General features: G+C 57.8%; 1 protein-coding gene across 2 annotated transcripts; it reads right to left on the minus strand.

The window, feature by feature from the left end:
- Window positions 1–2993: 2993 nt before the first annotated feature.
- On the minus strand, window positions 2994–11929 carry LTO1 (LTO1 maturation factor of ABCE1). 2 transcript variants are annotated; one of them, XM_058689961.1, is made up of 6 exons: window positions 11778–11929; window positions 9815–9920; window positions 8004–8074; window positions 5017–5134; window positions 4614–4726; window positions 2994–4097 (listed from the first exon to the last, which is right to left on the minus strand). In XM_058689961.1, exons 1-5 carry the CDS (start codon window positions 11825–11827, stop codon window positions 4658–4660), a joined length of 414 nt encoding a protein of 137 aa, XP_058545944.1. In that variant the 5' UTR covers window positions 11828–11929; the 3' UTR covers window positions 2994–4097; window positions 4614–4657. The 2 variants fall into 2 exon arrangements, with proteins under 2 accessions (XP_058545944.1, XP_058545943.1); XM_058689960.1 differs by having other exon boundaries at window positions 2994–4726.

An 11929-nucleotide genomic window follows, 5' to 3' on the forward strand; every position in this document is an offset into this window, starting at 1 on the left:
CATCCTGTCATTTGGTTTTCAAGGATTCTTACCCCCAGCAGTGTCCATACGTTTTCTGCCTTTCCTGGATTTAATGTGTTGCCGATATAAATGCTGGGGCTGAGCTGTGGAGGCTGGAGGTCTGAAACCAAGGTGTGGGACGGCCCATGCTCTCTCCCTGCCTCCAGTGGCTGCTGGCACTCCTGGCCTTCTCCATCTTACGGCGGCGACCTCGGCCCCGCCTGCGTGTCTGCCTCACACGGCATCTCCTCCCTGTGCGTCCCCCCTCCTCATTGAGGCCGGTCACTTGGGTGCGACCCATCCCCCCTCGTGCCTTAGTCGCACCTGCCGACACCCTACTTCCAAATCAGGTTGCATCCACAGGTACCCGGGGCGAGCACTGCAGCACAGCTCTTTGTGGGGGACACAATTCAACCCACGACAGATGAGTCAGAGCTCGCAAACCGGGGGGCAGGTTCAGCGAGCACCCCGCCATTCCAGGGGCACTCCCCCACTGCTACGGCACATGCTCGCTGAATCCTGGTGGGAAAGACGGAGCCAACCTGTCACTGAGCCTTGGGTTCAGCGAGCGCTCCCGGGTGCCTGCGTTCCCCGGCCCATCACTCTTGAGCAGCGCAAACAAGGTCACGTTCGGGAATCACCCGCGACAGAACCTCTGGACCCGCCACCCAAGGCCCCGCTGATCTGCTACAGCGCCCGAGGAGACGCGGCCAAAGTGTGGTCTCCACAGGGGTCCCCAAGGGACAAACGGGCAAGCACCTTGATGCTGGTGGGGTAGGGGGAGGTGGGGGGGGGGCTTTAATCAGGCACGAAGAAGAGAGTTAGAAGCCCCCGAAGTTAGGAGTGAACTTCCTATTCGGACAATGAATCTGCAAAGCCCCAGCGGGGCCACTTAGTCAACTCAGACAAGCCACTGACCCTGTCGTGGCAGGGCCCTCAACTGTGGGACTCGTACCCTGTAAGGAAACGAACATCGCGCCCACTCTTCTCTGGTCAACAGTACTTGCTTGGTGACTTGAGTTTCCTGAGTCAGAGACCAGCTGCCCACTTCATTCATCCAGGACTGGGACTGATCTAGGAAGGAGGATGAGCTCCAGGCGAATTCATTTTTGGTTACCTCCATATTCCACTGCTGTTCACAAGCACAGCGGGAGATTGCCCGTGGCGCTGAGGTCCGATGAAAATTCACAAAAGCAGTGGGATGAAGGGCACCTCCTTCAGGAAGCCTTCCCTGCCCACCTTCCCGTTCCCTTATACTGAACACCCCACCCCACCGACAGGCTCCCTGAGCGTCTCTGAATTCTTTCCTCACCCCTGGGGAGAGAAAGAGTGAGATGAATACGACGGAAGTAAGAAGTGAAAAGTGGCACTCTTTTAGGCAGCAGGCATTGCCCCAGGTCCCGATCACTCCATCCCAGAATTCGATGAAGCAGCTCCAGGTGAAACGCCTTCTTCTCTCCCAAGTCCTAAGTCAGCAGTCTTTCCAGCAGCCACGCGGGTGGCTGCTATGGGCTGAGTGGTGTCCCCAGAATTTCCGACGTTGACGCCCTGACCCCCAGAACCTCACAGAGGGTCTGTATCTGGAGATGGGTCTTCAGAGGGGATTATGGTAACATGCTCACCTTAAGGCAAGGGTGGGCCCTGATCCCGTGTGACCGGGGTCCTTGTAAGAAGAGGGGATCAGGACACAGACACGCACAGAGGGATGGCCCTGTGAGGACACCGAGAGGACGGCCGTCCACACACAAGGGGAGAGGCCTTGGGAGGCCTGGTCCTGCCCATGCCTGGACCTCGGGCTCCAGCATCCAGGATGGGGGTGGGGACAGGACATGTCTATTGGCTGAGCCTCAGTCCACGGCGTCTGTTACGGTGGCCCCAGTGGGCTAATGGTGGCACAAAACATGCTGGGGGTTTCCAACAGGAAAGAGGGAGCAGGCCAAAGCCTTGGGGGAACAATGAACCCACCAGAAAGAAACAAAACCCAAGCCGGACAGCTCCCAAACTCAAGGCCAACGGACAAAGGTTAACATCCGAGAGAACTAGGTGCCCAGGACAGGATCGGATGGGACGGGGGAACACAAGCAGGAAACCTTGCCTGTGAACGGAAACCCAACCCCAACAGCCTTGAACTCGAGGACATTCGTCAGCTCATGTAACGTCAAGTCCAGAAGCAATGCGGCTCAGGGGCTGGCCGTCAGCTGCTCGGTGCCACCAGGGCCAGGTCCTCGCCGGCTCCTGCCACACCACGCCCAGGTGTGGTTTCGTCCGTAGCCAGGTGCAAGTCTCCTGCAGCGATTCCAGGGGTGGGTCACGTCCACGGGACAAGAGTTCCATGGGACAGCTTCCGAAACAGGTATGTTCTCTCTGGAGCGCTATAACCTTTCCCAGGAAGCCCCAGAAGACTTCCACTCGCGTCTCATCGGCCGAGGGGAGCCATGCTCACGCCCGAACCAGTCAGTGCAGATGACATCCCCTGGCACGGAGCGCAAGCGTCAAGGTGGCCTGGGTCTGTGCCATAATCAAGGAGCGTCCGAGGCAGCCAAGGGTTCCTAGACACCGGGTCCAGTTGTCTGCGAAGGAGCTGGGCGGGCACGGGGGCAGCCCGGGTCCAGAGCCTCTGAAGGAAACGGGGGAGGCAGCTCGGCCTCCCGTGCGGACAGGGAAGAGGGAAAGGCCGCCTCTGGCCCACGCTAACACCCGCGGTGGGAGAGGCTGACAGAGAGGGACACGGCGGGTCTGGGCAGGGGAACAGTAGGCACTGCGGACAGGTGGCCGGGCCCGGGGCGGCGGGAGCTGACCCTTCCTGAACATCACAGGGCACTACTCTCTCCCAAGAACCACCTGTCCGTGTTTTCAGGAGGCGCATGGACAGAAACACGACAGGAAGCTGCGCCCGGGCCGACTCCATGCCTGCCTGCTTTTGTACCTAAATCCCAAATACCAGAAAGTAGTTAATTTGCTGGATGGCACATTACAAACAGGACCAGAAGGCCTTCTGCTTTGCAATCTATTTATTCTGCTCTCCGCTTGTAACAGTAATACATTATCAAAACAGAACGCTCAGAAAACAGTCCCCCAGGGAAAACCACCTGAGCCCCCCATCCCACCGGCGAGGGACGCCCGCGGTCGGTGTCTGTGGCCGCAGGGTCCGGCCGCGAGGCGGTGCACGAGCAGGCGAGCGCCCCGGAAGCCGGCTGGGGCGGAGACAGGGACGTGCGCGGTGACGCTCCCGCCTGCGACAGCGTGGCAGGCTCGAGCCCGAGTGTCCGCCTTCACCAGCTGAAGCCACCTCTCTGGTCCTCAGCACACTCGCCAGGGCCACGGAACCAGAGGAAAGAAAACACCCAGCACCCCGCTCCTTCGAGGCCCCCGGCCTCGGGTCTCCCGGCAGGCTCTCACGACCACCGGCCCGGGCGGCACGACAGCCGTCGCTAAGACGCTCTGGAACGTATTTAAAAACCGGGACGATTCGCGGTTACCCCTTATCAATCTCATGAGTCACTTTCGGCCGCGCTGCCGCGGACAGGAGCAGGCGGGACCTGCCGGCAACCCTGCCCCCCACCCCCCGGGGGTACGCAGACGCACGGGCAGAGGGACGCCCAGGAGCCACGACCTTGCATCACCTGCTCCAGCAATCCAGACCTCACGGTGTATTCGGATGCCCGCCAGGTGCGAGCAGAAGGAAAAGGAACTCGTACGACAGGAAAACACAGCGTCCTCAACGTAAGGCTCCCAAACTTTCTGCGTACGCACGACAGTGGCCTGACATCTAGTCCTTGAAGTATCTTCCCCTTACCCACGCTCAACACTGCAAAGCCCCATTCCGATGCGGAGAGAGGCCGTGCGAAGAGCGTGTCTAGGCTCCCTCGGAACCCACTCCGAGCCAGGTGCCCACGTCAGCCGGTCGTGGTGGACTCCCCAGCGGGGACCTGGGCACACCGGGCCCGAGAGCAGCGACCCTGCTCCATGGCTGCGAAGGCGCGTCCCAGGGCAGGCAGCACCAGACGGTGGTGACAGGCGGGCGCAGGACGGAGCCCCAGCTCTGCTTGCCGGGCGCCCTTGGACCGGGCAGTCCCCGCGGGTCTCGGTCTCCTCATCTGTGAAGTGGGATCACTGAAGGGATTAACCGGAACAGGGGAAGCACATCACCCGGCGCTGGCACATCTTACGGGTCAACGGAGGTCACTGTGCTGGGCACGCCGCCGCCATCTCCCGTCAGGCCAGCCGTGCTGCTCTCGGCTGTTAAAGACCTGCTCTTCTGAGTGCTGATTTCAGGCTCGGGGGGGAAATCGCAGCCAGGGCCACCCCCAGTCTAGAACCGGCCGGGCCCGGCCACTGGAGGGGGCCGCAAGGCCAGCGGACCCTGCACCGCAAGGGAGAGGCCTCCCGAGGCCGGGGGGGGGGGACCCGCTCAGACCGCAGCGTGGACAGGACCCGACAAAGGCCGGGCCTGTGTAGAGGGACCGCGGGGGGGGGGGGGGCACTGAGGCGACACAGGAGGCCCCCAGGGAGAAGGAAGCCCTTTCACCGCCCGAACTGGATCCCTCCCCCCAGAACAATGAATACTCCATCATTGTTTTGCCTTGAATCACATTTTTAAACACTTAACATACGGACATCTGTTCCTTGATGTTTCGTCTTTGTTCATCTGTCATCCTCAAAATGAAAGTCCAGAACCTTCCGCACTAATTTTAAAGTCCGGCTGAACATTCAGTAGTGAACAAAGCTGAAAACACAAAAGAAAAAGGATGTATTTTTTAAAACCTTACGTATTTTTACTCACAAATCAGAACAAAACTTTCTACCTGCAGCTTCTCGACTCCACGGCCCCACCCCCTAAGGAAGTCCTAACCCCGTTCTCTAGGCCGTCTTCCCTTTTCTTACACGGAGACGCAGAAATGCCGCTTACAGGGCGCACGCAGCCCCCAGAGCACGATCGACGTGAGCCCCGAGACCACGCACCAGCCGCCGGAGAAACGCGCTTCCGAATCGAAGAGAGATGTGCAGGGGACAGACCTGTTTAAATTTCCCTCTAATTCTGTCTAAGTCTTCGTGAAGTTTATCATACGTAGGGTCATCGTAAGGGAACTTCTGAATCATTCCAATCAACGATTCTAAGGCCTTCATCTTTTTGCTGTAAAGCACAGAAATAAAGACTTTTAGTCCCTTTTACATAATGGGCTCCGCTTATGTAACAGCTTTGCCGATCGCGTACTTGAAAGCGGTGGGCGTGGGAAGCGTGCCTGGGTTCAGAAGCCAGACGGTTAATTTCTCGCTACACTCAATAGTATGTATTTACCTAGCCATGTGCTCTCGCCCACACCCCACACTTGCCATCAGGGTGTATGACGCTACGGAGAGACCTGTCTCCCGGCCAGGGAGCAAGCGCCCGCCACGACCACAGCAACCACGGCTTCTCTAGGTCACAGACGCGGGGACAGACAAAACCAGACAAGAAAAGAGTGCCGGGGCACGACCCAGCCTGCTCTGGGGCCTGGGATTTTTGGGACCTCGACACGTTCACGCTCACAGCCCTGGCGAGTTGGGCGGCAGGTAAACCGGCAAGCCCCTCCCTCCCAAGGGCAGGAATCAGGGTCAGGGGTCCGGGTTCGGTCCCCTCTCCCGGCGAGACAAAGCTCTGCTGGGAGGCGGGGCGGCTGTGGGACGTCTCTGAGCCTCGGCGTCCTCGCCTGGAACACGCACACCTGCCGGCCGCATCACAGGCTTTCTGGGGCACAGTCATCTCCATAAAGCTCAGTACCCAGGACGGAGGGAAAGTACTGGACTCTGCAAGGGTTAAGTCTCTCGCTTCCCCCGGACCCTGGAGGCCGGGGCCCACCCCCGGGGGCTGGGGGAGACTGTTCACACGTGTGCACATTTAAACAACCATTTAAAACCTGTACTGACAGGGGGCGCCTGGGGGGCTCAGTCAGTTAAGCATCCGACTTGGGCTCAGGTCATGGTCTTGTGGTTCGTGGCTTCGAGCCCCGCATCGGGCTCTGTGCTGACAGCTCAGAGCCTACACAGAGCCTGCTTCGGATTCTGGGCCTCCCTCTCTGTCTCTCCCTCTCATGTTCTGCCCCTCTCTCTCTCTCTCTCTCTCTCTCTCTCAAAAATAAATAAAACATTAAAAAAACTTTTAACTTTTTTAAAATCATACTGACATAAAAATGCAAAAACCTGCGGGGGCGCCTGAGTGGCTCAGTGGGTTGAGTACCCAACTTCGGCTCAGGTCATAATCTCGCGATTCATGGGTTCGAGCCCCGCATCGGGCTCTGTGCCGACAGCTCAGAGCTTGGATCCTGCTTCGGATCCTGTGTCTCCCCCTCCCTCTGCCCCTCCCCGACTCATGCTCTGTTTCTCTGTCAAAAATAAACTAAAAAAATGTCTTTTAAGTGCAAAAACCTGGGAACCACAGCTCGGTGAGAAAGGCTTTTAGACTGTGTTTCAAAGAGCCCCTCCGGCTGTGCTGGTGCAGCAGAGGCGGCAGCGAGGGGGCTGCAAGGGCTTTCTCCTGACAAGGGGCTGCGTGCACGGCTTGAAGAAATTAGGGGCGCCTGGGTGGCTCGGTGGGTTAAGCGTCCCACTCTCAATTTCGGCTCAGGTCATGACCTCAAAGCCTGTGAGTTCGAGCCCCACACCGGGCGCTGCGCTGACAGTGCGGAGCCTGCTTGGGATTCTCCTTCTCTCTCTGCCCCTCCCCTCCACGCACAGGCTCAATCTCTCGCTCCCAAAATAAATAAACTTTAAGAAAACAAAAAGGAAGGACTCAGGAGCCCCCATGGGGGGCGGGGCGGCAGGCCCTGGCTGTGGGACCCCTCCACACAGCGCGGCTCTCCTCCGGAAGCCAGCACGCGTCGGAGCTGGAGAGAAGGGGAGACTGATGGAGAGCGCCAAGCACTGCCTCTCCCGGTCCTGTCCTCTCGTGGACCAGACCCAGACGGAGAGCCAAGCTCAGCTGGGACTGCCGCCCAGGGGTGCCACAAGACGCCGACCGCTCGCTTCCCGACTGCTCCCGCAGTCCTCAGAGGACCATCCCTGCCCGCCCCCCCGCCCCCCAACCCCCGGAGAGGTGCCCCGGGCTAACTCCACATCCGGTCCACCCTGGGCTACTCATGGGGACTCAATGGAGGCAGCCCACCGCGGGCGATCTCGGCATCACCCACGGTCAGCCACCGGCATTCCTCTCCTCACATTCGGATATGGAGGCGGCCCAAATTCTAGAAGTTCAAAGTTATTTCAAATGAGACAATGAGTCACTCCGACAGGGGAATGCCACCCTCCCTGCTCTGTTATCCACTGTCCTAGGGCCCCTCCCAGGCCAGGCAAAGCCACCAGACAACAGCATGACGCAGGGGCCCGCGAGCAGGAGGACGGCCAGACCACGGGTGCCTTTTGCCTTAAGGCTCGTTTCCAGCTTAGGGCAAACACAGATGTGCAACGGGGCCGCGGGGGCTTGAGCAGGTAGCACACAGTAGGGAGCGTTTAAAAAGAGTACGAACGATACAAAACACGGCCAACGTTTACTAGGTGCCTCCAAGTGCCAGACTCAGGTCAAACACACTCAATGCCTTATCACACAAGCAGACCTAGCAGCTGCATCAAAAAAACTAATGACAACACAGTCACCATTCCTGAGCCCCGTTCACACCAAGAACATCCTACAGCGCTTATCAGAAGCCCAGGGGAAAGATGAGCAAGAAGACGTCATCAATTTGAACATTATCTTCCTGGCCGGGTATCTAAGATTCCAGGAAAAGGCAGAGGGCGCCAAAAACTCCTCAGAAGTAATCAGAACCTTGCTCATCGAACACCAAAAACAGGGCCCGCACTCTCCATTTACCATTCCCTGTAAGTATCGCGACAACATTCAAGTCTGGCCTGATTGTTTTTCCACTTTGGAGATGAGGAGACGGACGCATTAACTGTCCAAAGTCACAGGGAGCTATGGAACCAGGACTCCTGGTCCACATGCTGGAAAAGAAAGAAATCTTCAACTTTACCTGTCTTTCTCGGTGGCACAGCTGTGCAGGAGACATCGCCAAGCGAAAGCAAACCCCTGATAGCACCCAATCTGTGAATTTATAAAAACATTTAAGAGTGAAATGAATCAGCAACCTGCTACACTTGATCTAATCTTCACGCTCTCAAAACTCAAGGGGGGGACGGAGGGCAGTGGTGCCTCTTGCGCCACAGGTTCTGGAAGCATCTGCTGGGCCTCACGCAACGGAAGTCAAGAGGCCGAGCCATCAGCGGGGTGGCAGCCTCCCAAGAAGGCCCCACGGGCCCCGCACCCTGGGAGGCGTGTCCCGTGTGGTCCCCTCTAACCGCAGCAAGCCGGCCCACGCAGCCAGTAGAACGCGGAAGAGAAGGCAGCACACGGCTTCTGAATTTAGGCGTGACGGACAGCGTCACTTCTGCCTTGCTGTCTCGGATCGCTCGTGCCAAGCGTCACCAGGACACTCGAGCAGCCTATGGGGAGGTCCACGTGGCCGGCACAGCGGTGTGAGCGAGCCATCCTGGAAGGGGGGGGCTCCCGGCCCCAGTCGAGCCTTCACATGGCTGTAGGCCTGGCTGATATCCTGACCCCAGCGCCATGCGACCTGGAGCGAGAAGCATCCGGTCCCGCTGCTCCTGGACTCCCGACCCTCAGAATGGCGCGTGACATGATGAGCACGTGTTGTCTGCGGCCCACAGCACCTGTGGGGATCAGCTTTACTGCAACAGACATCTAATGCAGTCGTGACTGCCACTGGCTTGGCAATTTAGAGCCGGTCATCCGCCACGAAGGGCAGAAGAGAAGGAAAACTATGGACTCCGTGGACTTTCAAGGGGAATGGAAATGGAATGCTGTCATAGGACACAAGGTAAGGACTCAGCTGGCTTAAGACACAGGGCACCACTACGGGATACTCCAGCAGAAACAGAGGCGACCGAGGACTTGTTTCCTCATTCCTCAGGCGGCAGTTTCATTGTCTTTATAAAGGCACACCTCAGAGACCCTGCAGGTTCGGTTCCAGACCGCCGCAACAGACGATGCTTTGCTTTCCCAGTGCATTTGCAAGTTATGTTTACAGCATGCTGTGCTGTATTACGTGTGCAATTGATTTTGCCTTAAAAAAAAAAAAAAAAAATGTACATACCCTAATTAAAAATACTTTATTGCTAAAAAATGCTAACCAACACCTGAGCGTTCAGCAAGGCATAACCACGGACCACAGATCACCAAAACGAAAATAACAATAATGAAAAGCTTTGAGGGGCGCCTGGGTGGCTCGGTCGGTTAAGCATCGGACTCTTGATCTCGGCTCGGGTCATGATCTCAGTCTTGTGACGTCCGGCCCCACGTCCGGCTCTGTGCTGACAGTGCGGAGCCTGCGTGGGATTCTCGCTCTCCCTTTCTCTCTGCCCCTCCCCCACCCACGCTGTCTCTCTCTAATTAAATAAACCTTAAAAACCTGAAAGAAAATAACGAACAGCTTTGAAACCTTGCAAGAACCACCAAAGTGTGACGCGGAGACGTGGAGTGAGCGGATGCTGTTGGGACAATGGCACCAGCAGACCTGCCCGACCCGGGGCTGCCACAGAACTCCAACCTGTACGAGCCGCGGTACCCGCAGAGCGCAAGGAGACCAGGCGTCCCTGTACGGCAATCTGCTCTGTCGCTCCGTACCAAGAACATTTCTCTATCCGCACTGTCTAGACCGTTGCTGTTTAGGGAAGCCTGATGCTCTGGCTGCACCATATGGATCATCAAAGCGAATTATCAACTACACGAAAAGGGCACATTTCTCAATGGGGGGCTCTCGCTTACCTCGGACCCAATTTTGGCTCCGTGTAACGTGCCGTACTGTCTTCCTTCAATTATACCCAAGCTACTGCCTTCTTCGTAGCCTTCCTGATATCCTTCCCCATGAAACCTGTAAGGGAGAGACCAGCCTGATCAAACAAACAGGAAGGAGAGTGTTTTTCCTGGACAAATCCTTCTCTCCCACGTTACCCAGACTCAGCAAGGCGAGACACTGTATAATAGAGACAATGTGGAACGTAAGTCAGAAAGCTTAGGTTCCAGGGGCGCCCGGGTGGTTCAGTCGATTAACCATCCGACTCTTGATTTCAGCTCAGGTGGTGATCCCCGAGTTCGAGTCCTGAGGTGGGCTTCCCACTGACAGCGTAGAGCCTGCTTGAGATTTTCTTTCTCCCTCTCTCTCGGCCCTTCCCCTGCTCACTGTCTCTCTCAAAATAAATAAATAAATAATCTTAAAAAAAAAAAGAATGAAAAGAAAGCAGAGAAAGAAAAGAAAAGAAAAGAGCAACTGTTTAAAATAGTACAAAAAGAAAACTTAGGTTCCAATCCTAAGTTGGTCGGTCATTCGCTGCAAGTCACTGCCCCTCTTGAAACCCAATTTGCCTCTTCTACGTGGGGGGGGGGGGGGGGGGGTCAATTTGTGATTCCCAAACCTGGTAAGATACCAGAAACAGAGGGAAAAAAATTTTAATGCTTATTTTTTTTTTTTTTTTTTTTGAGAGAGAGAGAGAGACACGAGAGAGACAGAGGCAGAGCACAAGGTGGGGAGGGGCAGAGAGAGAGGGAGACACGGAATCGGAAGCAGGCTCCAGGATCCCAGCTGTCAGCACAGAGCCCGACGTGGGGATCGAACCCACAAACCGTGAGATCGTGACCTGAGCCGAAGTCGGACACTTCACCAACTGAGCCCCCCGGGGCGCCCCCACAGGAAATTTTTAAAGATACAAATTCAAGAGCCTTGGCCCCCACCGCCGCCGATAATTTGGTAAGTCTGGAGTAAGGCCCAGGAATCTACTTTTTTGTAACCTCCGAGGTGACGCTCGTCTCCAGCCAGGTCAGTTCTGTGGGTCTATGAGCTCAGTTGCTTCAAAACACCCTACGAAATACACAGGGCTTTCCATCACAACCCAGTACACTGGGAGGGAGAAATGCCATCAGATCACCGCAAAATGCGCCGCCGCAGCGGTGCCTGGAACACAGTCAAGGCTCTGACCCTGAGGGCTCAACAGCGGAACTGGTATTATCCTAACCTGCGATCACCAAGAACAAAGTAAGTTTGCTGGAGCCCCCGATGAGGCAACGTACAGCTCCCACTTACTGGCTGTGCGACCGCGGGGAGTGCCCTCGCCTCCTCCGCGACGCAGGGGGAGCTATAGGGTCTGACTCACAAGCAGGGCTAAAACAGTACACGCGGATGCAACACTTAGCCCAGTGTTGGGTTCACAGAAAGCTCTAAATAAACGTCAGCGGCTGATTGTTCAACGTCCGCTCTCTTTCGGGGCTGAGGTCTACTGGTGTCTCCAGTGGGCCGGCCACAAAGCCGCACAGGTCCCCGCCGTCACAGCCCTCGGCACTCCCCCGGGGGCTCTGGAGGCAAAGGGATGACGTCTGACACATTTATCAGCGTGCCCATGAATGCGGCCGTATGTCCCGCCACCACGGAACAAGGAAAGGGGGCAGCGCCCAGATGGCAAAGGCCCGTCCCACCCAAGTACGGGGCGTCCCCGGAGGAAGGCAGTCAGCAGGCCGAGCAGATGCTCGGGGCCGCCCCGGAGCGGGAGGCGGGTCTGGGGCAGCAGCTGGGCACGTGGCGCGCGGCCGAGCGGGAAAGGGGCAGCCACAGCCTCTCGGCCCCACAGGCGTCCGCGGCCTTCGCGGCCCCACCGCGCTCCCCGCGACGCCCGCGGCCCGGCAGGCCCGCGCAGCCTCCGCGGCCGAGAACGGGCGCCGGCCCGGCCCCGCCACCCACCTCTCGTCCGCCATCACGATGGCGTCGAACACGTCCTGACTCCCGGCCATGGCGGGCGCGCCCGGCCCGCCCTGCCCCTCGCGCGGCGGCCGCCACCCGCGCGCCCCGGGCGCCCACTCACCGCCGCCGCCGCGGAGGCGAGGCCACTTCCG

Source organism: Neofelis nebulosa, chromosome 10 (genome assembly GCF_028018385.1).
Source record: "Neofelis nebulosa isolate mNeoNeb1 chromosome 10, mNeoNeb1.pri, whole genome shotgun sequence".
NCBI classification, from domain to species: Eukaryota; Metazoa; Chordata; class Mammalia; order Carnivora; family Felidae; genus Neofelis; species Neofelis nebulosa.

Coding starts and splice junctions, on each gene's coding strand:
- LTO1 (XM_058689961.1), bottom strand. CDS start 11,827: ATGGCCGGGAGTCAGGACGTGTTCGACGCCATCGTGATGGCGGACGAG. Junction 5,135..8,003: donor TGTGCCACCGAGAAAGACAG/GTAAAGTTGAAG, acceptor TGTGCTTTACAG/CAAAAAGATGAAGGCCTTAG. Junction 4,727..5,016: donor TTAGAGGGAAATTTAAACAG/GTCTGTCCCCTG, acceptor TTGTGTTTTCAG/CTTTGTTCACTACTGAATGT.